Below are 26004 nucleotides of genomic sequence, written 5' to 3'. Positions count from 1 at the left end.
GATCTATTGATACCATGTGTATTGTGGTTGGAATCTCAGGAAGAGAGGAAAGGAAATGGGAAGAAACAATTATTTGTATTTTAGGTTCAGAGTTTTCCAAAATGGATGAAAGACTTTAAGCGAAAGATTCAAGAAGACATGTGAACTCTAGTAATCACATATGGCAAACATATGCTGTGGTCTATTTGTTTCCCCCTGATGAGTTAAAATTCTAACTCCCCAGGTGATGGCTTAGGAGGTGGGGACTCTGGGAGGTGATGAAGTCATAAGGGCAGAGCCCTTGAGTGGCATTAGTGCCTTATAGAGTATAATGAGACCCCATAGAGTTAAGCTGATACTCTGAAAGGGGGCTCACTCGCTCAACAGGACCCTTGTCAGTTCTTTCTGAGGTCTGTATTCTCAATGATCTAATTACTGTCACTAGGCCTCTACTCTCAAAGGTTCTACTGCCTCTTAATACTGGAACATTGAGACCAAGTTTCTAACACAGGACTGCTTGGGGACACACCACATCCAAAATATAGCACATTATTTTTGATAGCCTCAAACTACACCTAAATATCTACACAATAGAATTTTATACAAAATAAGTTGTTGCCACAATGGATGTCATGGGTGAATCTTATTAACATAATATTGATCTTCTAAACAGTAGAAAGAGAATTTTTAAGACAGTATTAGTGGGATGAAAAAGAATAGTATTAATAAAAGGAAATATCCACCAAGAAATTTTAATGATTTATTCATTTAACAAATGTTTATTGGTGCATGTTATTAAGTATCAGGCAGTGGTATCTATTTGGGGATATAGCAGTGAAACAAACTTGGCTCCTTTATGAAACTTACACTATAGTATGAGAAAGATGGAGGGAAAAAACCATGAAGAACAATAGGTTAAGAAAGATGGAGAGAAAAAAACCATGAACAATATTTTAAAATAGAAAGTGTTGTAAAGAGGTTGCTCTTTTTTATTTATTTTTTTAACAGATGGTGATTAGGGAAGGCCTTTCTGATAAAGGGGTATTTGACAGGAGACTTCAATGAACTGTTGGAGACCCGAGGAAAGTGAGGGATATATGTGGGAAGAGCATTCAAAGCAGAGGAATAGTAAGAATAAAAACCTTGAAGTTGTAGCACATTTAGCATGTTCCAGGAACAGTAAGGAAGTGATAGAGCTGGAGCAGATTGAGTGAAGAATATGATGAGGTCACAGGGTATATCTGGAAACAAAAATAGGGCATTCTATGCTAAAGGACTTGACCTTGAATGAGACGGGAATTCATTAGTGGAGTTCAAGCAAAGGAGTGACATGTTTACCAGTATTTTGTTACTATTTGGAAAATAGTTTAAGGTAAAATGTATTAGTGGAGAGATCAGTTAGGCAGTTTTTAAAAGTGTAGGTATGTAAAGATATTGACTTCTACCAGGGTGGTAATGGAGGAGGTTTTGAAAATAACAGACTGAATATTTCTTGAAATCACGCTTATTGGATTGGATGTGGGTTGTGAGAGAAGGGAAGAGTCAGGATCCACTAAGTCTTAGTTGTGTTAGCTTTTTTTGTTTTGTTTTTGTTTTTTACAGTTCTGGGGCTCGAATCCAGGGCCTCACACTTGCTGGGCAAGTACTCTACCATTGAGCTACATCCTCAGCCCTTATGTTAGGTTTATGATGTCTGTTCAACATTATGTGGAAATGTAAAGCTGGCATTTAAGTACACCTTTTTGTAGTCCAGGAAAGAAGTCTGTTGTTAGAGATATAAATTTGGAACTTGTCATTGTGTAGATAATATTTAATGTCCTGACCACTAAGAATAAGTATACTTAGTGTACTTACAGTATAGCTGTGGTAAAGGAAAGAAATCCAAAGGCTAACTCCTGGACACGCCAATACTAAGAGATCAGGAAGTTAAATAAGAGGGATCCAGAAAAGGAGCCACAAGAGAAGAACCAAGAAAAAGTGTATTCAGAAACTAGACCCGTATTTCTTCATTACCTCTTAACTCTGAACTTCGTGATACTGGTACTGGAACTGTGCTTTACATTATCCATTTCCCCATTGCCAACTGGCTCAGCTATTATAATGAGAGTCCTAGAGAGACAAGGATGAAGTGGAAGAGGAGAGGACTTTTCTTTTTCCAGTGTTCGTTTATCCCTGTGGTTCCTGGCAGTGTGTTAATCAGGGTTTATTTCTTTGGTAACCTTGCCCTCTTCTCAAGGGGTTATTTTTTTGTTTTTCTTTGTTTGGGGATTGAACCCAGGGGCAATTAACCACTAAGTCACATCCCAGTTCTTTTTATTTTTTATTTTGAGACACGGTCTTGCTAAGTTGCTTAAGGCCTTGCTGTGTTGCCCAGGATGGCCTCAAACAAAGGGTTGGTTTTAAGGTAGGGATGCCATTTTTTACCCTGGGGATGACAAAATATAAAGAGGGTAAAAAATGGGAAAGAGAAAATAACCAATATTATTGTCTATCCTTGTTGTATATGAGACACCATGCTAAGCTTACCAACTTTGTCTTGATGGTCACCAGTTACATAAAGAAGCCATCCCAGTCCATGAATAAGGACATGGAAGCTTAGAAAGTTTAAGATATACAGCTAGTAGATAGGAACCTGGAGTCAAACTTGAGTCTTTCTGCTTCTAAAGCCCATTTTCCTTACTCTATTTTAAATTGAACCTGAAGTTCAGAATGAAAAATTTAATTTTACTTTTGAAAAATCATTCTCAGGTAGAAATAGCAATCCATTAAGAAAGTTCCTGTATTAACTTTGGGAGGTTATCAGAGAGTACTCTTTCCTAATGCTATTAAAATGAGTTTTTGTGGGATTAGGGGTTTTAAGATAAATATATATATATATAAGATAAACATATATATATATATATAATCATATATTGCCTTTAATTTTTTTTTGCCAATTAAATTAATTTTTCTGTGTTTTCCCCCCAGATATTGAAATACTTCCTGAGACATTTACTGACATTGACCCAAAGGATCAGAGGTTACAGAAAGTTAAAGTGATTCTGCTGCTGCCTCGATGTTCAGATCTAGGTGTTAGTAATCCAATAGAATTTATTTTAAATGAACACGAAGGTACTTGTATTAATTTCTAAGTTATTGAAATTAGTTGATGATAGCTCATCAATTTCTATTTTAGAAAATAAATCTTATTTCTCTTTTCTGCATTATCCAGATTGAATTTTCTTTTCTGAATCTAAATGACTTTTATGACTGCTTAGATGATTCTCTAAAAGAAAACTTGGAGAAAAACAATATTAAATATTTTCTATATTCTTATTGAAATCAATACTAAAACTAAAATTAATTACCTTTATTGATTTGTAAATTTTTAAGTCAATATTTTAATGTTACCTATTTAGTTTTAATAAGTATTTTCCATGAAAATTTTCATTAGTAGTCAAAATGATTGCAAAATAGTGTGATAACAGCAAAATATTAAAAGTACCTAATAGTAATTTATTTTAAAGTATTTATTTATTTTTAAAATTTAGATACAGATTTACTTAAAGATCTCTCTCAAGGAGGTACTTCGGAAGATAAACTTCAGGTTCTTGCTCAACAGCAATATGAACAGCTAGCACATGCAATGAAATGTAAGTCTGTTGTTAGAACAACATTATTAAAATATGATGTTAATCTTAGAAACATGAATAATAATAAACCAGTAACCAGAAACCAAAAACAAATTTTCTGAAACATACAGTCATAGCACCTTCAAATAGCTAATTGTTTTTGTCAACTTAACCTGACTTTTTAAAAAATATACTTTAACTTTAAACATTGCCAGCATAATTTAATAATTTCTTAATGCTAAAGTGAAATAATTATATATATATTTATAATTTATTTTCATCTTCCCTATTTCTGATCTTTGACTTCTTGACATATTTTTCTGTTGTCATTTTACCTATACCTACCAACTCTTCTGCAGTCCAAATTTTAATCCAAAATTTATTTCTCTTAGTGCTGAATAGAGTCCAGAGATACAGATAAATCCCAGATCTCTTGATTTGAAGTAAGAATAACAAGGCTCTTTAAGTATTTATATAGTTGTTTTAATTACTTCACTTGGATTTTGAGTACCACTGCTTTTCCACAGTTGAACAAAGAAATCTGGTAGTCTTTGAGAAACTAATAAACTTTTATTAGATCAGTGTCTATTTATCAAGTGTTTATTCTGGGTCAGGCATTAAGCTGGATGTTAGGCTTATGAGCATATTCTAAAATAAAGGCTCAAAGGTGATCTGTGAGTATAGATAATTCGATATATAAAGATACACATGATGTATAAATGAGGTAAAATAGCACAGAGGATGTCTGTTCTTTTGGTTAATGTTGCTAAAAAACATTAATTTGAATGTGATAGTATATATATGAGTTAAGTTGGTTGGAAAAATCAGGAAGTTGGTAAGTAAAATTTTTTACTAATGTACTTTCATCAAATTTTAATTGAATGTTTCAAGCTTTAAAAAGACTTCAGAATGAATCATGAAAAGCAAAAAGGATTTTTAGTGACAAATGCTCTGTTGTGATACAAAGGAAACACATTATCTGGAAACCTTGAGATTGGGATAGTCTGCATTACTGGAAGACATACAGTAAATCAAGTTGTATAATTTTCCCATAAAACACTGTTCGGTAAAATGCCTTATCGAGGGTTTGACTCCAAATTTTGATATAAATGACTAAAAGCTCCATTTGAAATGGACCATATAAAAGATAACTATGCTCATTTCTCTTATTAGTTGTAAAAATAGCTTAAAACAATTTTTTGGTACTGGGGATTGAACCCAGGGGCACTTTACCATTAAGTTATATCCTCAGTTCTTTTAAGTTTTTGAGACAGGGTCTTGCTAAATTGCCCAGTCTAGCCTCAAACTTGTGATCCTTGTGCTTCATTTTCTCATGTAGATGGGATTATAGGCATGAGCCCAGTTATTTTTATGTGCCCAGCTACATTTTTAAGTATTTGTACATTTATTGGTCAATTATTTGCCAAGCACCCCGCTATTTACTTTTTATGTTTTATTTAATCCTCACAAAACTGTCTCCCTTAGCTTCTATGACTTCTTGGAACAGAGTAACACAGTGGCCAGGCTCCCCAAATTCCCTTGCCCTCTGAACTCACAGTCTTGCCACTACACTTCTCTAAAAGCATCACAGACTCATCTCATTGTCCTGTATACTATGAAGGACCGTTAACTTGAGAACCCCCTGACACCCAGGTCATTCCTCATCTCCTCTATTCAGATCTATAATAACCCCTTTTGGGTCCCCATCCTTATCCCCTTGTCTGTCTTCATCTCCTACTTTGTGCTTTCTAGAATGGTCCTTCTTCAACAAAAACACGTGTATTTTAATACTTCTTTGAATGTTCTCTCTTTTTTTTTTTCCTCTTATAACTTGCCTTTCTCTTGAGAACAGTGTTTCTCTAAATCTCTCCTCTCATTATTTTCTGAGCCTATTACTATCACACTTTCATTACTGCCACTAACCTGAGATGGTCTTGTGAGGATCACCAGTGACCACCCTCCCCCATGCTACATCAGCTCACAGTGCTCATCTCACTGGGTATAGCTGTGGTAGTTGACCTAATTGATCATGTTCTTTTCCTTCACACGTTGCTTCACTTGTCTTCTAAGATATACCACCTCACTCTCTTTCCCATCTCTTTGGCCTCTCCTCCTCGCTTGTTGGTCCTCCCTATCTCAACACCCTCTTTAGCATCAGAGTATGCCACAGTTCATGTCAAGGTTTCTTTTTTTCTCTGTATATACTTACTCCCTTGATGATCTCATCCAGTCTCATGGTTTTAAGCACCAATAGGCCTTTCAAAGTTGATAGATCCAAATGGAAGTCCTGTTCTTCCTGCAGAACTGCCATTTCAGTTAATGACACTACCAGTCTTCCACTTGTTCAGGTGAAAAAACTTAGCATTGTCCATGACTCTTATTCACATCTACAGCCAGTCTGTCGGGAAACAGAGGAACTTCTACATTTGATATATATTCATAATCAGTCACCTCCACCACTACCACAGTGTCCATACCATCACCTCACACCTGGTTTACGATGATGACCTTCTATTTTGTCCACCAGCTTCCACCACTGCCCTCTACAGTCTGCTCTCCACACATCAGTTGGAATGATCTCTTTAAAACAAATGACTTCCCACCATCAAAGTGAAAACCATAGTCCTTCCAGTGGCCTACGCATCCTGTGCTATTTGGTGCTCAGATCACATTTAAACACCTCATCTCCCACTACTCTCTCCTCATTCCCTCTTCTTTGATCAGACTGGCCCCCTTCACTTTCCTTGACCTTCCAAGACCACTTCCACTTCAGGGCCTTTAAACTTGTTATTACCTTACCTTGAAATACCCCTCCCTAGTAATCTCTGTGTCTGGCTTTCTAATCTTCTTTAAGTCCTCCCTGTCAGCAATGCTTGCTCTAACTATCCTATTAAAATTATAGCATTCCCATGAAACTCTTCTTCCCACCCCTGCTTTGCTTTATCACCTAGTTTTCCTGTTTCTTTCTTGCTGTCTTTATCCTCTGCTAGACAGTAAGCTCCCAAGAGGCAGGGATTTTTGTCTCTGTTGTTCACTGATGTATACCAAAGCCTAGGACAGTGCCTGGACTGTGATAGGCACTCAGTAGGTATGATAAATTAGTGAATTGCAGGTCCTATATTACCTTATTTTACAGGTGAAAACTGTAACTTTGAGTAATTTTCCAAGGGTCATACCACAGCAAGGACAAAACTGGGATTCATTCTGAAGTCTGTCTAGTTCTGGAGTTCTTTAAACCAATTAGGTGATAAAACTTATTGAGGAATGACTGGAAGTATCAAGCTCATGGGAATCTGCAGCATTTATTTCTATGTGTTTGCAACTAGGTTGGTCACATTGATTCAGTTTTCAACTTTCATACACTCCATCTGGATTTCCATTACTTACTGGCCACATTGTTAGTACAAGCTTCTGCTCTAAAGGGAGCTGTTCGAGCATCTTTGGAAATCATTCTCATCAGAACTCTGTAGTTTTTGTACCAAATACATGTCTGGAAACATAAATTTGCATTGGATTGTTAATGGGGTCATTATATTAATTAAATATTCTTTAAATATAGTTGTTAAAGCTCAAGCAGTGGTTTACTGCACATGCTCAGTTTATCCAGAAGAAAATGAAGCCGTTGTGAAAAAGGCATTGGAATTTCAAAACCAAGGCGCTAAAATACAACCTTATAGGTAAGAAAAGAAGGCATTCTTCTCAACAACTCAAATAATCAAATATTTTTTAGAAAAAGACAAGTATAATATTCTAAGTCATATAAAATATTCTAGATATTCTACTTTTTATTAGACTTTAATATGATAATTGCCCTAACTGCTTACAACTTTAAAGTAGGTTCTATAGAGCCTTTACCACAGCTTGGCACAAACATTTTCTTGCAAATTAAATGCTTCTTTTGTTTTTGTTTCTATTGTGAATGTTAAAAGCATTTTGGATTTGACTTGATTGGTTTCTGGGTAAACTGGGTCCAAATTCTACATTCCTGATTTAGATCCATGTATACCTCCATGGAATACAAATTAATATTCAAAATATTCTTATAAAGTAGACAGAAAATCAGATCTGTTATTATCTGAAAATAGACATTTCTTAAGCTCTTATAACCTTTGGTGCCCATCAGAATTGAGGTAAAAATAACCTCGTTATCTATGGTAAAATGCTGCAATAAGCTAGGGATGGAGAGAAAGAGAATTAACACTATACCCTGAACTGTGGACATCAAGATAAGGAACAGCTCAAAAAATAAATGACACCAATTAGTTCTTCAAGACTGTGACAGTGAATAAGGTATTTTAAACATCTATTTATTACTTATTCCTCATGCTGTGAACTCTTCCTCATATTATTAATACAGGGACCAGGGAAGCAGCTCAGTGGTAGGAGTGTGTGCCTGGCATGTGGCAGGCCAGGGGCTCCAAACCCAGCATCACAAAAACAAAAACAAAAGCAAACAAACAAACAAATTAATATGCATATAATCTGCTCCTTCCTTTTAACTTGATATTTTCCCTTGCCTTTTCACAAATGGACATGCTAATCACACCACTGTTTCCTTTCTTGCTGACTTTCCTTCCTTATTTTGTCACTTCTGTTGGTGGTTAAACAGCCAACCTCAGGTTTCAAGAACTTCTCAATGACATTAGTTAAATTGCCATCTAGTGGCAAAAAACATTATTGCAGGAATACAATTATCTTTAGGGATAAGGTTTTTAAGGAGATAATATGGTAAAAGTGAAGGAATTGCTGTATTCTTCATATAAGCCATGCTTAGTCTATAATATGATATAAAGACACAAGTAATACAAAAAGACAATAATTCAGTTTCTAGAGTGGTCTGAGATTTGAGCTTAAATTGGAGAATGTATGTTGGGGATGTAGTCTGATGGAATTATTAATTAGAGCTGGGGATGTGGCTCAGTGGTAGAGTGCTTGCCTATTATGTGTAAGGCCCCAGATTCAAACCCCAGCACTACACACACACAAAAATGTCTGGTGAAATATAACAGATGGGCTGTAAGAATCATTTCTTAATACCCTGAAGTTGTAGAACTTAAGTATTGCATGTCATCTAATCTAATCATCCTCATGTGGCTTCTGGTTCATTTTACTATCCCAGAAATATGCAGCTCATTTTGGACTTTAGTCACCACCAATGCATCCCGGCTCCTGTCCTCTGTTGTGAAAATTTCATGTTACAAAAGTATTAACCTATAAAAATTTCCCAAATTCCATCCTCTTGGACATCACTGTTCCTAACAGTTTGATTTGTAGACTTCTAGATTTTTCCAGCACCAAAGAATATGCATATTTTAAGCTTTAACTGTTGTTGTTAAAATGACCAACCAAAATAGTCACTTTAATAAATCTGTTTCCCTGCAGCTTCATAAATGCTGGATTTTATCAGACTTTTAAATCTTTACCCATTTGAGGGATGAAAAGATCTCATTGTTGATTAACTTCATTTTTCTGATAGTGAGACTGAACATGTTTCAGTTTACTGACTGGGTAGTATAGTGGGGAGTAGTTAGAGTGGTGGTTCCAAAGTAGTGGTCTTCAAACATGTTTTCTCAACTCCCTAAAATTTTTCGAATTACTATGTATCTTCTATATTTTAAAGTTGATGTCTAACATTTTTCGTCATGTTTAAAAAGTTGTGAAATATAGTATTTCTAGAATATTATATCACGTGTGTGTTTTAAATATATTTCTATTGAATCTTTGGACCTTTATCTTATTTAATTTAAGGAAAAATGCTGAATTCGTTACCTACTTTATAAAACTAGTTCTCAGTTCAAAACCAGATTTACCTTGTTTAAAAAGTCTGATTTTAGGGCGTATGTATCTCAGGGCTAGTGTGTTTTCCTACCATGTTCAATCCCCAGCACCAAAAAAAAGTCTGACTTTATTCTCTAATTCAAAGAAACATGCTACTGTGATTTACTTCTAAGTTTTAATTTTAACATAGATACACAGAAATAAAGAAGAGAAAGGAAAGGGGAGGGAGAAGGGGAGGGAGTAGAAGAAGTAGAGGAGAAGGAAGGGTAGAAGGGAAGAGAAGGGAGAGGCAAGGAGAAAAGAAAGAAGTAAGCAACCTAGTTCAAGAACAGAGCTTCAGCTGCGGCTGGATGAGGTGGCGCAGGCCTGTAATCATAGCGGCTCAGGAGGCTGAGGCAGGAGGATGGAGAGTTCAAAGCCAGCCTCAGCATCCTCAAGGTGCTGAGCAACTCAGTGAGACCCTGTCTCTAAATAAAATACAAAATAGGGCTGGGGATGTGGCTCAGTGGTCAAGTGGCTCTGAGTTCAATCCCCAGTAGCCCCCCCCCCCAACCCCACCAAAAAAAAAGAAGAAAAAGAACAGAGCTTTGGGGATTGGGGATGTAATCAATGTTGAGCACTTGCCAGAGTAAACACCCAATTAAAGATTTCTTACCATGGGAGAAGACAGTCACATTCTTTCGTTGTTCCTTTGTTTATCACCCTAGAGATTTTAATTAACATTCTAGGACAGTGTTCTGAAACAAAGTAGGGGAGAGCTGTACCTTTGTTAAGTGGGAGAAGGGTATTGAGAATGGAGAGGAGGGAAAGAATGCTGTAAAATAGAGTTAATGAAGGCTGGGATATGGCTCAGTAGTAGAGTTTACCTAGCACATGGGAGGCCCTGGGTGGGATCCCCAGCATATAATTAAGTATATTACCTACCTCCGTGGATCTTTGTGGAGATTAAATATATGAATACATGAACAGTACCTGGCACATAATAAATGTTCAGGGATTGTTTTAAAAATATTTTTTAGTTGTTGATGAACCTTTATTTTATTTATTTACATGTGGTGCTAATAATCCATGTCAGCACTTCATACATGCTAGGCAAGTGCTCTACCACTGAGCCACAACCCCAGCCCAATGTTCAGTAGTTTTTATTGTCAGTTATTATTAATTTGTAAATTATATGTTCACATACTTTGCCACTTCTTCAACTGAATTATTCATTTTCTTCTTTTTATCATATTGTATATTAGAGCTATTAGCTATTTTCATATAAATTACACATTTTATTTACTTGCTTATTTTTGGTGGTGTGGGGATCAACCCAGAGCCTCTGCATGCTAGGCAAGCACTCTATCCCTGAGCTACACCACAGTCCTTGTAAATGCTTTCATCAGTTGTTATACCTTAAAAATTTTATCTTTTATATTTAAATTATTGAGTAACGTGTGGATCAAGCTTTAGTTTTTCTGCAAATAGTCCTTCCTCATCCCCTCAAAATGCCCCCCCCCCCTTTTTTTTTTTTTGGTACCAGGTATTGAGCCCAGAGGTACTTGTCCACCAAGCCACGTCATGTCCCCAGCCCTTTTTATGGTTTATTTAGAGACAGGATCTTACCAAGTTGCTGAGGCTGACCTTGAACTTGTGATCCTCCTGCCTGGGCCTTCTGACCTGCTGGGATCACAGGCATGTACCACCACGCCCAGCTTAAAATGGCATCTTTTTGATATGTGCTATCCTCCCATATATACTTCCATGTGAATCTTTAATTCTGTTGTGTACTTTTGTTTCTATACTAATATGACAGTGCTTTAATTACTATAGTTTTAATGCTTTTCTTTTCAAATTTTGCTTATTAGTTTTTGTTAATTACAAAAACTTACCTATATTTGCACATCAAATAAAACAATTTAAAGATACATAATAAGAGTGTTAATTTTCTTCCTATATCTCTCCACTTCCAAATCCCAGTCTTTCCCCTTAGTGGGCTGAAGCAGGGTCCTGGGGGTCTTCAGTTCCTTTTTGTGATGTGAGACTCTGCAGGTCCACTCCAGGAGCTGTAGCAGCAGGAAGGCATGGGACCTGCCACACTAGCACGTACCAGCTCAGCGTCGACCACTTGAATGTGTACATGTATTATGTTAGGATGACTTAGACATTAAACATATGTGATGATCCTATTTTAATACTTTTTGAGATATAATTCACCATTATAAGGTACATAATTCAGTGCTTTTAAAATATCTTCACCAAGTTGTACAACCATTGCCACTGTCTTAATTCTAGAACATTTTCATCACCCACAGAAGAAACCCATACCCATTAAGCAGTCACACTGCATTCTCCTCTTCCCTCAGCCTTACCGACCACCAGTCCTACTCTCTGTCTTTATGGACTTGCCTATTCTGAACATTTCACATAAATGAAATCATATGCTGTGTGTGGCTTGTTTCTGAGGCTCATCCATGTTGTAGTCTGAGAACTTCATTCCTTTTGAAGTTCGAGTAATACTCCATTGGATGAAATTTCTACATTTTGTTTATCTGTTGTTTTTCAGTTGATGGGCATTTAGTTCTTTCATTTTTGGGGATGCTAAGAATAAAGTTGCTATAATATTTTTGTACAAGTTTTTGTGCAGATATAAGTTTGCATTTCTCCTGGCTATATATGTAGGGATAAATTTGCTGGGTCAGATGGTAGCTCTTCAGTCGTATGAGGAACTGTCACACTTTCCCAGAGTGGTTGCATCATTTGACCTTCTCTCCAACACTTTTTTCTTTTCTTTTCTGTTTTTTTATTCTGGCAAGCCTCTTGAGGGTGAAGTAATGTCCCATTATGTTTTTGATTTGCATTTCTCTGAGGACAAATGCTGAGTATCTTTTCATATGCTTTTTAGTCATTTATATATCTTTCTAGGACACGTCTATTGCCAGTTTATTTTTCAGTGCTGGGAATTGAACCCAGGACCTTGTACCACGCTGCCTAGGCTGACTTTGAATTTGTGATCCTCTGTCCTCTGTAGGAGTAGCTGGGATAATAAGTGTGCACCATCCCAACTGGCTTTGTTCCCAATTTTTAAATTAGGTTAAATTGCTGAATTAAAAGAATCTCTTCTGTATACGAGACCCTTACACAGAATAATTTGCAAACATTTTCTTCCATTCTGTGGTTACTTTTTGGATTCCTGATAGTGTTCTTTGATGCATATATTTTTAAAAATTTCAGGGGAGTATAGCTTGTTTTTTGTTTGCTTACATCTAAAGATTTATGCTATGTCTTCTAAGAATTTTATAGTCTAATTCTTAAATTTAGGTCTGTGATCCATTTTGATTATTTTTTTTTCCAGATAGTATGAGTCAGGGGCCTGATTTTACTGTTTTGCATGTTGCCATGCAGTTGTATCTGCATCATTTGTTGAAAACACTATTCTTTCCCTGATTAGTCTTGGCCTCCTTATTGAAAAAAATTGATTATCAATGTATGAGCTTCTTTTTGGATTCTCATTGTGTTCCATTGATCTATTTTTCTATACTTAAGCCAGTACCACAATAAGATATTTTAAACTGCTAATGGTGCCTTAGTTTTAGCAAATGGCTTTGCAGCATTTAATTGATAAGATCAAATGTTTCTTCTCATCTGTCATTTTAATATGGAGGTGAATTAAGTGTTTTCTAATACTGACCAGTCCTTGAGCTTGAGGTCTAGGTTGTGTTCTGTTTTGATATTGTTACCTAGTTAAGGTGGAAGGTAAGGAAGGTGAGCCTTGCATGAGAGGAATTGGATTGCTACTACTCCTTGGTACGCACTATGATAATCGCTAGGGCCCACAATTGGCCACTGATGGAAACCTATCACCCAAACTTGGGGGCTTGTCTGGTCTCTGTTGTGTTAGAATTCTCGTATCCTCATTGCTGTAGAGAGCCCTGTTCTGTGACAGCGTCTTCTGTTGTTGGCCCTGGCCCGCAGAAGAGCTTCTCAGTGCTGTGGCGCCCTTCTCACCAGCACTTCCCTGTTGCTCGATAAAGGGCGTATCCTTGGAGCCCTCCTCAACAGAATCTTCTGGAGGGTTTCCCAGCCTATTTCATAGCATATCCACTGCAGCAGACTCACTTCTTTTAAGTCTCTTAATGCTCCTTCCACCGTCTCACAGCAGTCTGGTATCCTACCTCACTTAATGCGAGCCATCGTGTATCAGTTTTTTCTTTCTGCTTAAGAAATTACCACAAACTTGCCAGGCATTGTGGTGCATCCCTGTAATCCCGGCTTGAGAGATTGAGGCAGGAGGTCGCAAGTTCAAAGCCAGCCTCAGCAACTTAGCAAGGCCCTAAGCAACTTAGATCCTGTCTCAAAATTAAAAATTAAAAAGGGTTGGGGATGTGGCTCAGGGGTTAAACACCCCTGGGTTCAATTCCTGGTTACCCCTCCCCCAAATTACTACAAACTTAGTGGTTTAAAACAGTTATTAATTAGCTCATAGTCCTGAAGGTCAAATGACTGGCATGTCATGACTGAGTTCTCTGTTCAGGATGGAGAGCAATCCATTCAAAGCCCATTCTGGTTGTGGAACTAAGGTTCTCACTTCCCTGCTGTTAACCTAACACTGTCCTCAGCTCCGAGGCTGCCTTCATTCCCTGCCTCCCTCCATCTTCATTTCAGCAGAGGAGTATCCCATCAGTCTCAGGTTTTGGATCTTTGAGATCTTCCATCTCTGACCTCTTGATTGACTATAAAGGCTCTTGTGATTAGGTCAGTTCTCCTGAGATAATATTCAGATCTTGGGACCTTAAGTACATCTGCAAAATCCATTTTGTCATGTGTATTATTTTCCTAGGCTGTTGAAAACTACTACTCCAAACTTGGGGGCTTATCATGACAGAAATGTATTCTTTCACAGTTCTGAAGACCAGAAGTCCTACATCAGGGTGTTAGTTCCTTGTGAGGCCTGTGATGGGAATGTCCCACTCACACACTGGCTGCTGTGGTTGCTGGCTCTCCTTGCATCCCTCACCTTGCAGCTGCATCACTCTGTCTACCTCCATCTTTACGTGGCCTTCTTCCCCTGAGTGTTTCTGTGAACACTCCCTATAGGAATTCCAGTATTGGATTTAGGATTTACCCAACTCTGGTGGGATCTCATCTTAACTAATTATATCTGCAAAGTCCTAAATAAGGTCACATTCTGAGGTTTTGAGTCAACATGAATTTTGGGGGGGACACTATTCAACCCACAGCAGTTTACTCTTTGGCCTCCCAAAATTGACATTTGTCTCATGCAAAATACACTCGCCCCACCTCAACATCTCCAAAATCTATATCCATTCCAGGATCAATTATAAATCCAAATTCTCATCTAAATATCACCAGCTCAAAAAATCAAAAGTGCCATCATCTCAATCAGGGATGAGTGAGATTCTGGGTATGATCTAATTTTATTTATCAAAGAAATGGGCTGTAAGCTAGAATTTGGAAGCCATTTTGTAGGGGCAGTTTCTGGAAGGTAACTTCACCAATCTTAATTATGGACTATTATTAGCATTTAAAAGTCAGCATATATGTAGATAAATATATGTCTTATTAAGGAAATATTTATTGAATACATAGTATGTACCAGGCACTCTGCCAGGTACCAGTAATGTTATCAATGAACTAAAATGAACAAAAATCTGAACCTTCATATTTACATTTTGGAGCTAACTAGCTTGATAAGAAGTAATTATTTTCAATGAGTATTCTTACCCTACATATAAGTGAATAAATTTTTTAAAATAATTCTATTTGTGTAGAGAACAGGCACATAGAGGTTGAGTATCTTTATCCAAAATGCTTGGGACCAGAAGTATTTCAGACTTTGAATCGTCTGTGATTTTTGGAATATTTGCATATACATAATGAGCTATCCGGGGGATGGACTCAAGTCTAAACACAAAATTCATTTATTTCATGGGCACCTTATACACATGGCCTCAAGTAATTTTATACAGTATTTTTAGTGTGCTTGTTCATGTTAGGTCAGGTATGAAATTTTTTACCTGTGGCATTATGTTGCACTCAAAAAATTTCAGAATTTGAAGCATACCGAATTTTAGACTTTCAAATTAGGGATGCTCAACCTGTATGAATAGGTCTCAGAAACCGCTGGTTGGTGAGAGGAACAGCTGGCTCTCTCACCTTCAGAACCTACAGTTATTGATTTCAAATAAGTTTCACTGCCATTTGCCATTACTTGTTTATGTAGCACCTTCAGTTGTCAGACTCTTTCACCTGTCATCTTAGATCACATGTCTGCCCCTTACTAAGCGACCTCTCTCCTCTTACCTTATGCTGCAGCCACATAGAAATACTTGGCGTACGCGTGTGCGTTCTCATGGTGCTTGGGTTTTCCTTCCTGCTCTTCTTTCTGTCTAGAATCATCTTTACATTATTGGAGACCTACTTTATTCTTCGAGACACAGCATCAGCACCATTTCCTCTGCAAAGGCTTCGTAGTTGCCATCTCCCCTGGCCAGAAAGGACTGTGCCTTATGCTCTTCTACATGTTGACTCCACTTGGCCCAGCATCCGCATATGGTCTTCTCTAGATTATTGTAAACTCACTAGCTTCCCAACTAATCTGTAACTTTTTGAGAGAATTAAGGTTTTATTCATGTGCTTTGCACCTAATAGGCAAATAAATATAAATTTAAAACTGGCTTTCAGTGTCAGATAAAATTACTGATAAAAAAATTTCCAGATATTTTAATTCATGTGGATTAGGGTTAAAATGCTGACATAGTAAATATATTTGAGTCCTAGAAACATGGAATTATAAGAATCACCTTTTCATGAACTTACTATTAAAGGAGAAATATTAAATATAAAAACCAAAATTTATTTTAAATTAGGTTTTCCTAATTCTGACATTAAGTCTTCTGTTATGTACTTTTTTGAACACTCTATAACTCATCCATTAATATCCACAGTGATTGGAAGAATAATGTAGTTAAAATGATTGACTACTTATTAAATTGTGCAAAAAGTAATTGAAAGAAGGAAGTCCTAACATTTTATATTTTGAGAATGTAGACATATCAGAAGTTTGGAGTTCTGCTTTTGTGACTACTATATGTATTTACCTGTTTTGATAACTTTAGTTGAGTGATGGAAGAAGTTTTGAGTTAAAAGTTTGTTTTTCTTGGCATAGTTGTTTAAGGATACAAAACTTGGAAGTGTAATGAATTCTGAGCTAATATGAATCCTGGAGCTTTTAACTTATGTATTATTTTGGGAAAGGCTGCATCAGCACTTTTTCTTATTTGGAAGTTTTACTTAAATCTATCATAATGGAAGAAATTTAGTTGCAAAATACTTTGTCCTTCTCTTTGAAAGAAGCCACTCCAGCTGTTTGATGCTTGTTCATTTCTGTTGCAGGCTCAGTCCTCCTGTTCTTCCACTGTGCTCCTTAAAAGAAATACACTTGTCTAAGGATAAATTTTTCAGAATGGAGCAATCTGAAACTACTAATGGTTGTTTTCTTTCTATTTTAACAAGAGAGGTAAGGAGGCAAAAACAATCCCAGTTCATGTCAGACTTTGCAATTGAGAACAGCAGAGTCTCACAAGAGGAACATAGGAAGCTTGAGAACATTTTGAAATGCCGTGCTTATATTTCATAAATCACTAAAGGGCAAGAAAAAGAATGCTTTGTGGCAAATAATCCCAATTCCTTATGCTTCTGTGTTTCTCTTTTGTCTGCCCTTTATGCCTACCTCAGTAAGCAGTTTGTCAACATCAAGGGCATCTTCTCTGACATGAGAAATTAGCTGTGTAATTCTGTCAGGTTGGGATAGAATGGGGGAATTGAAGTTTAAAAAGTCATTTGCTGAGGTTCATGGCATGTATTAGGCCTAAACCCCATTTATCTTAATTTAATATTCTATTTATTTTCACGGAAACACAGATATTTGCAGTATGCAAAGAGCTACCTTCCACAGTAATACATGCTTCTTTAATTGTAGCGGGACCCATCTGAGACAGTGTCCGTGAAAGATGTTTTGGCCCGAGCTGCAGCAAAAGGTCTACTGGATGGGATTGAGTTGGGGAAATCATCAAAACGAGAGAAGAAGAGGAGGAAATCAAAAACATCATTGCCAAAAGCATCTATCAATGATAATAATGGCATCCAAGAGAAAATTGCTGAGTTTCTGAATCGAGAAGCCAAAGCAAGCACTAGTACATCAGAGGCATTAATGACAAAAACACTCCTTCCACAGAAGCCTGCAGCTCAAGTGGGTGCCTCCTCGCAGATCAGGAAACCCAGCAAGCCTCCCACCAATCCATTGGCCCCCACGTTAACGAAGAACGCTTGTCACGGCAGGCCATGTGAACGGCACACCAACTTCACCAGACCTCGACCGGAAGACAAAATGGTTGCTCTGAAACCCATTGAGATTGTTTTGCCTCCGGTAATGTTGCCATTTCCAAGTCCTCAAGGGATCAGATCTCAGGTACCAACTCAACATTTTTACTACCGCTGGGTTAGACCCAAGACCGGTGTGCCTGGCTACCTTCCCACACCATCAGTGTTCAGAAAAGTGGAGAAACCTAAAGAAAACTTACCTTCCTCCCAACTTAGGCGTCCTCGACCATGGCTTTGACTGTCCCATGTTTTTGACAGGGGCCAGAAAAAGGTGTTTTTTTCAAAGTCAGGTGTTTCTCAGAAGGTTAGACATCACTACACAAGATACTCATCCGTTTTTCACTTAGTATTTCCTATTGTGATATTACCTTCAGAGAATCAAAACAGGCGAGAGACAATAATGTAAGGGGGAAATGAGCAGAATTCAGATTCCAACAGCTCAGTGCTGATCTGTTCTAGAATACCCTGATGTAGACTCCAAATCCGCTGTTAGAACTTGTCTCACTCCTCTTAACTTTCAGTCTGGACTAAAGCTCAGCAATTTCTCCTGAAGGGAAACATGGTCTGCCTGGTTGCAGGTTGCTTTTCAAATTCACTTTTGAGGGCGTTCACTAGAAAGCACTGATGTGCAAAAGATGCGGGCCTCCTACTAGCTCTGGAGCACCCCGGCAGTATCCAAGCAGTCCTAGTTGAACTTCTCCAGTCACCATCTTAAGTATTCATCTGTCCCTGAAACAGGGTATGGCATGAGTTTTGTAACATGACAACCTGAGTACTAGTAGGAAGCACAGAACGCTCCAGAGTGCTGGACGTGTGTGGCTTAGGTGTCCATCCAGAGGATCTCTTATGGGAAGAGCATCCAGGACCCCGAGTGGATTGAGTGAGCACAATCACCCCTTCCTTCTGCCTGTTTATGCCAAACATGGTTGAAAAAAAGACTGAGCAAATTGCCATCAAAACATTCATAATTCTGAGGACAAAACTGTTAAATGCAAGTGATCTCTGTTGTCAAAGAATACAAGTGATATCTATTATTGAAGAAACCTATAAAAAGTTCTGATTCTATTCAAAGATCAGGTGATACAGCAAAATGTACAAGTCATTTCAAATGGCACGCAGTAATCAAACTTTGGTAAATCATTTCTGATGCACAATTAAAATATATTGTAGCACTATATTAATTATATTAAATGTCAATTCATCTTAAATGTATTATCAGTCGCCTGCCGGTATTAGTATGATTATCATTTCTGGGTCTACTGATTTTTTTTCATCATGGCAACAAAATGTTTGACATTAAATAGAATTTCTAAGTTATAACTATAAATCTTGTTTAAAAAAAGTTCATAGACACGTTGATGACATTTGAATTTAAAGTTTTATTTTCAGAATTCAGTTGTGTTGAAGTCAATAATTCTGGAATGTTCAATTCAGGTGAGACTTCAGTAGGATATTTTGGTCTGTTTCAGTTATATGTTGTTATTTTCTCTCTTGAAGTGGGGAGAAAAACAAATGGTGAATTTCATTTTAGTAGTAATAAGTGAAGAGTACATTTGCATTAAAAACTAAGTGAAGAAAAGACTTCTTTTTTTAAATATTTTTATTAGTTGTTGATGAACCTTTATTTATTTATTTATATGTGGTGCCAAGAATTGAACACAGTGCCTCACACATGCTAGGCAAGTGCTCTACTACTGAGCCACAATCCCAGCCCCAAGAAAAGACTTATTTAAAAATTTTTTTTGTAGTTGTAGACGGACAGAATGCCTTTATTTTATTTGTTTATCTTATGTGGTGCTGAGGACTGAACGCAGTGCCTCACACTGCTAGGCAAGCGCTGTGCCACTGAGCTACAGCCCCAGCCGGAAGAAAAGACTTCTTATACTTGAGCCAGGCTTATAATATTTTAAATCCTGAAAGAATTCTGCTCATGTTAATTATGACTTTTAAAAAGTACAGAAATGTTGGGCTGGGGTTGTGGCTCAATGGTAGAGCACTTGCCTAGCATGTGTGAAGCACTGGGTTCGATCCTCAGCACTGCATATAAATAAATAAAAAACAAATAAATAAATAAAGGTCCACTAACAACTAATAAAATATTTTTTTAAGTAAATGTTTTAAATGTTCAATTTATTTTATTAATTTCAAAAATCATGAACTATGTGTCCCTTTGCTCAATAATTATGGGGTGATTCATTCTCTTATTCCAATCCAAATCTGAATTTGGGTACCTCATGCCTCTAGGAGGGCAGGGCAGCCTAATTTAACATTGTTCAGTGAAGGGCCGATATTTTATCCCAGGGATCTTTTATTCTTTTCCTGCCTTCACCCCTACTGTAGGCTGCAAAGGATTCCACTGCCCAAAAGCAGAAGGTCTGAAATGTTTATTTTCCAAGTGTATTTTCTGTGTTAACTCTTTGTTATGAAACTGCTCAAGATATTTTCTAACCCCTATAGCAGCATGTGATTCATGTTACAACTTGTAGTGACTTATTTTCAGTAGCTCCTAACATGCCTCTTGGTGCTAAATTATTTTTCTCTTTAGAAGTTTGTGGAGATTCTAAATTAAACCATTCATTAATTAAACCTGAAATTTTATTCTGAGAATCTTCTAAGCAGGACAGGATCAATTAAATACTTTGGTAGGATAAAAAGGGAAAGAAACTTAGGATAAAAGCTACATGAGAGAATTGCAGTAAAGAATAGTGATCACACCAACAGTTTTGCTTTGGTGTCTTACTTGCTTGGACGTAAAAGTGTTGCAAAACTCTAAAAATCAAATTACCGATATTTAGATATTCCAATAGCAAATGTTGATTTTTACCTGAAGCTACTTGCTATCATAAAAAACCCCTGAAATCAAAACGAAAGTTTGTTGAGTTACTACCCTTAGCAGAGTGAGAGAGCACCTCCTGGGGCGTACAGGACCTGCCAATGTCACCTACCCCACACTGTCCTTGTCCTCTTCTGTGTGTCTGATAGTTGAACTAGACCAGACCTAGTGGGTTTCTCTAGCTTCCTTTTGGATTTGGTGCCTATACACCTCTCTTCTTCATTCTCTGAGGTTAAATTCTCAAAGGAAATGAGACAGACTTTGTGCTGAAATACTTTAATCTTAGAAAGACTGCTTGCAGGAGGCTCGAGCTGGTGACTCAGTAGGCATGTGTGTCCAGAATATCCACCACACAGGGTCAGGGTAATGTCTCAAATTTAGTTATTTCCTCATTCTTCCAGGTGGTGGAAAGATGCAATCACTAGTCAAAGCAGAATCTTACATTACTAATATGATTTCTTAGAAGTTTAATTTGAGGTAATAATATAAAAATAAAATGACTAACATAGACACACTAAATTCTATTTTTTGTATATATGACTGAGTTTTCAGATAAATGAGCCAAACATTTTATGCAGCTAAGTTTATTCTCAATACATATTACATTTAAATGTGTAAAAGTGGTCAACAGTAAAAGGGGTAAAAGGGAAAACAAGACATCCTTTCAGGATGAACAGCTGGCGCTGGCTGCCAGGGACTGCTCAGTGATGGTGGCAGCGAGGATCTTTGCCCTGAAGCCGAAATTACTTCAACTGCATTTACTGGCTGTAAAAACCATGTTAGGTGTATATTAGGGTAAGCATGGCCAACGAGAGCGCCAGTAGTTTTATTAAATTGTGCTAATATCAGGTAGGGAAATATTTTCCGTGTTGTTCATGAAATCTTGTGTGAAATGAGTGCGCCATACAAGAAAAGGAAGCGTGGCGGCCGCTAGCACATGGCCTCACGTAGTAGAGGACAAGTCACATAGATGGACAAGTGTCCATCTTAAACTCAATGTGAATTTTTTTTTTTTAAAGTAGCAGTGCCAACAGTTTATCACCAAGAACTTGTTTTAATGGAAATGGGTCTAATGTTCCTTCATGCTGTAAGACAGATAGACAAAAAACAATGGTCCTAATTAGCTATGCGTGACCTCATATCCAGGTGGAAACAAAGGGCGTGTGGATATGTATATGACTTTTGGATGAAATCACACATGTTGTGAAGAATATAAAATAAAGCACCACACAGTGCTTTAGTTTACAAAGTCAAGTTCTTAGCCATAGGCCTGTTGGCTCTTCCCCTTGATGCTGCCAAAGAGCAGGCAGAGGAGGTGGCAAGACTGCATCTAGCTAGCTGCTTTTAAAAAATAAAAGGAACTTTAAGCATTTTGCCTTTTCTTCTACATATTCCAATAGAAATGTGACTACAAATCATTACAAAACCAACTTTTAGGCAATGTGTAGTTCACTGAGATTACTTAGACCTGAATACATTGTGACATAATATCCAGTAAAGAGAATATATTAACACAATAATGCAGTATATTTCAGTAAAAATAGAATAAATAAAATAAAAATATTTTAAGCTGTATTTAACAGGTTAATTAAAAAAAACGATACAACATACAAGGCATAGTGAACATGGCTGCCTGTTTACCGAATCACAGATATAAAGAATGCATAGATAACCGAAGTCTCACTAAGATATCAGGTAAAACACTGGCATCCTTTCACAGACAAATACACACATACTTTCATATATACTTTTTGGCCATGGCAGAAAGTGTCTGAACATACTGTGTAACATAATTAATTTTACAAAATTAATCTGCATTTAATATGCAAAGCTACTCTCAAAACATCTGCAGTAAAGTTAGTAAAGGCTATCATTCATCTTCTTATAGCCTATAATTGCATATATAAATCAGTTTGCTACTTAAAGCTAGCTCAGTATTCTTGATCCTGAAAACAAACAAACATATGCCTTAAAAAACGAACAGGGGGTTCTGGTAGAGAGTCCTGTAGAAAAGTGGATTAGTTGATTAGAGTTTTGAAGTTCAGCACACTAAAATGTTTCACTATGGAGATGGAGATGTGAGATCATTGTAACTGAATTTGAAAAAGCTTTTCACAGGGCACAGTAAGGTTGACTTAATGCAATAATTTCTCATGATGGCTCTGGTTACCTTGGATAGAACAGTATGCAAGTTGGAGAGAAGTTTAATGTATATCTAAAGTAGCATCGTTTGTCATGACATTAGGGTGCCAGCAAACAATTCCAGTCCCTGGGCGCCCCCCTCCAGGAATTCTGTGAGGAGGCAGCAGGCGGAAGGCCTATTTGTTCCATCATGCTTTCTGGTGGCTAAATGTCACGAGTGAGGAGTGGCTCTACCACAAGTAACATCGCCTGTGGAAAATCTCACTGACCTGAAAGGCTGCACTGAGTGGAGACGCCTGTCCTCTATAACACGTTTGAGGCACCTGAAGCAAACGGTCCCGGCCTGAGGGAGACCAATGGTTTTATGCTTAATTTAATGCCACTGAATAAATAATTCGGACACTTTTCCGTACTTACATAGGGAATTCTGAGATCGTCTGTTTCCCTGTCTGCTCTGTTTGTGCCATAGTCATCTGGAAAGGGTCCTCCTGGCTGACTGCGAAGGCAGCACTACATGGCCAGAGCTGGGAGCTGGGAGGCTTGGGTCCTGGCTCTGGCTCTCGTGAGCTCCCTCGAGATCTTAGGCCAGTTGATTCAGCCTTTTGGTACTTGGTATTCTTAGTTCTCCAATGTGTTTGTACCTTTCCTACCTTATAAGGCTCAGATGTGGTAAGAATGTGGAAACCCCTGACGAGAACAAAGCAGCGTATAAACATAAAGCATTCCTTTTGTAACTGGATGTTGTAAATGTTAACTTTAACACTAGAAGGTAAACAAGACTAATATCGAGACTGATCCTTTAGCAAAATAAGAATGTCAATGAGAGTTTAAATTGGATATTTTTATAGCTAAGTTTCTTATCTACATAAAAAGAAGCAAGAAAATGCTGTTTTGGGGAAACTGTTAAGTAGGCTCATTATTCCTATGTATATTTTGCTCCAACATGAAAATTTTTAAACCTTAAAAGTAAAATGGAAAAAATATTAATTTTAAAATAGATCTAGTTGAGTTCAATAAATTCTAATATTAAATACTAAATTTTAAGAAAAGCTTCAACTTATGCAGTTTGTTGCCATGGACAGTACATGACGGACAGACAGCTTTCTGGACAAAAAGCACTAGAATAAGACTGGGCTAGATGCAGAATTCTAGCACGTTTACCTCTAATGAAAATAAAATGGTGGTGGAGACCTCAAATAATAGTGTATAACAGAGACAAAAATGGCATTTCCTCAACCCCAAGTTGCATATTGGCTAATCATCAAACTAAGGATGAAAGATTCAGGAGGAGTATTTCATCTTAGCATTGTGTAGAGAATGGCCATAGTGAACTATAATTCTCTAGCTGCATTGTACAATGTAAGGCAGAAGTTTGAAATATGTCCCACCCAAAATGCATTATGATTTTGTTAATCTCTTTTTTGAAAATAATCAGTTTGAAAACCATCTGAAAAGAAAGGTTTTTTTTTTTGTTCGATTTTAATTCCTCAAATTTAGTTTCTCATTAATCTTAAGTCCCACAAACAGCTGGAGACGTGAAATGGTGTCCATGTGTCACATAGCTCGTCAAGGAAAGCTGCCAGTTGGGTTCTATACTGATGCCAACTGTCAATTTTGTTAACCAACAGGTTCAGTTTTATGAAAAACTAAAACCCAAACTCGTCATCCTGTCTTTCCAGCAATTCAATGGTATCTGCTACGCAGTGTCTACGTGTTTCTGACGCTGGAAACGGGGAAAAATGCTGTAGGACTTGAAGGTGGCTGTCCAGCCGAGAGGACAATGAGAGGATGCAGGCACCACTCACTCCAAGGACGCAGCAGCAGTTTGCTGGGAGGGGCGGGCCCCATTCTTCTCTGCGTGTGCAAAGTCAGAATGTTCATGATATCTACAATAAGAAAAAGACCTTCCACTGCTCAGGGTGTAACTTACTGACAGGAAAAAAAAAAAAAGATTCATGCTGCTTTTCCTAGCACACGACGGTGGCAAGACGAGAGAACATGCCTGTCTGACACTGCGCGGGCACGGACGAATTCTCTGAAGACAAAGCATCAGCAACGGAATGGAAGGCCGAGATCAGTTCCTTTTCTTTAGCTACTCAGTCTTCAGGTAAAGACGACAGAGTCCTTTATCATAATGCAACTAGGGTGTTTCAGTGACAGGGCGTTTCTGTTTCAAAGTGTCAATGAGGGATAAGACCCCTCGTTTTACATTGGTTGTGACTCTTCTGGTCATTGAGTCTGCAGGTGGAGGAGGTGGTCGAACTTTCTGTGAAGGTGGCCGGGCTACCAAGCACTTCTGATACCGTAACTGAAATAAAAGAAAAAAAATGTTATGGTAACTAATCATGTCTTCTTTCTTCTTCATATGATTTTCATTTAACACCAATATGTTGACTCCTGAAAGGCAAAGCGGTAGACCCTAAACAGAAATTCAAGAGTTTATTTTATTCTTGATGTGGATGTCTTAAATTTTCCTGAAAGATCATAAGGTTCAATGAAGGTATTTGGACTCCCTGGCCTTCCATCTAGTTCCACCTTCTGCTTTCTCTCTATGCTAACAGGCTGGATGCCTCATCGTCAGCAAGCTAAAGAAAACAGGAAGGTTGGGGCCAGAGCGCTGACTCCAGCTGCCATCAGCGACAACACGGTAGAAAGGGCACCATCACTTGGGTTTGTTTTGTTTTTTTGTGGTGCTGGGGATTGAACCCAGGGCCTCGTGCCCGTGAGGCAAGCACTCAACCAACTGAGCTACATCCCCAGCCCCTGGGCACCAACACTTGGGAGTGTGCAGGCAGTTACTAACTCTCTCAGCCTCAGTTTCTTCAATTAAAGTTGCTGAAGAGTGGGAACCTTTGTAGAGGTATTTTGATTGAATAAAGCATATTTATAGAATGTCTAAAATAGGCCTACCTACATAAATGTTTGTTCCTGCCCAATTTTCTGCCTTAATAATAATAAAAAAGAATGACATATTAAGATTTCAGATGGCCAGGCAAGGTGTTACATGCCTGTAATCCCACCAACTTAGTGAGACCCTGTCTCAAAATAAAAAATAAACAGGCTGGGGATGTGGCTCAGTGGTTAAGTACCCTGGATTGAATCTCTAGTACCAAAAAAAAAGAAAGGAAAAAAAAAAGATTTCAGGATATATTTTATATTCAAGTCTAAATCCTAATGGATGAGTTTTTTTTTTTTTTAAATCCATTAGCAATGGTACCAAGGGTAATTTTCTATCTTTCAAAAATTGAACATCAAAGCCCCTTGCTTTTGCACTAA

At 37.6% G+C, this 26004-nt stretch overlaps 2 protein-coding genes across 19 annotated transcripts in view; one reads left to right on the top strand and one right to left on the bottom strand.

Moving 5' to 3' along the window:
- Positions 1-19457, top strand: part of Nsun7 (NOP2/Sun RNA methyltransferase family member 7) — a 36654-nt gene extending 17197 nt beyond the window's left edge. For 5 of the 6 annotated variants that reach the window (XM_047567584.1, XM_047567585.1, XM_047567583.1 and 2 more), the window contains 5 exons: positions 2947-3090; positions 3510-3611; positions 7150-7267; positions 16767-16890; positions 17353-19457. In XM_047567584.1, the coding sequence (XP_047423540.1) occupies positions 2947-3090; positions 3510-3611; positions 7150-7267; positions 16767-16890; positions 17353-17991 (1127 nt within the window). In that variant the 3' untranslated portion in view covers positions 17992-19457. Of the gene's footprint in view, positions 1-2946; positions 3091-3509; positions 3612-7149; positions 7268-10893; positions 11164-16766; positions 16891-17352 lie in introns of those variants that run through there. The other variant, XM_047567588.1, reaches the window with a different exon arrangement.
- Positions 19458-21536: 2079 nt separating this feature from the next.
- The window catches only part of Apbb2 (amyloid beta precursor protein binding family B member 2), a 332249-nt gene continuing 327781 nt past the window's right edge, over positions 21537-26004 (bottom strand). For all 13 annotated transcript variants that reach the window (XM_047566062.1, XM_047566068.1, XM_047566056.1 and 10 more), the window contains one exon: positions 21537-25036. In XM_047566062.1, coding sequence (XP_047422018.1) covers positions 24869-25036 — 168 coding nt within the window. In that variant the 3' untranslated portion in view covers positions 21537-24868. The remainder of the gene's footprint in view (positions 25037-26004) is intronic.

Source organism: Sciurus carolinensis, chromosome 10 (assembly GCF_902686445.1).
Source record: "Sciurus carolinensis chromosome 10, mSciCar1.2, whole genome shotgun sequence".
In the NCBI taxonomy this organism is placed as follows: Eukaryota; Metazoa; Chordata; class Mammalia; order Rodentia; family Sciuridae; genus Sciurus; species Sciurus carolinensis.
This window is presented reverse-complemented; position numbering and strand designations above follow the sequence as displayed.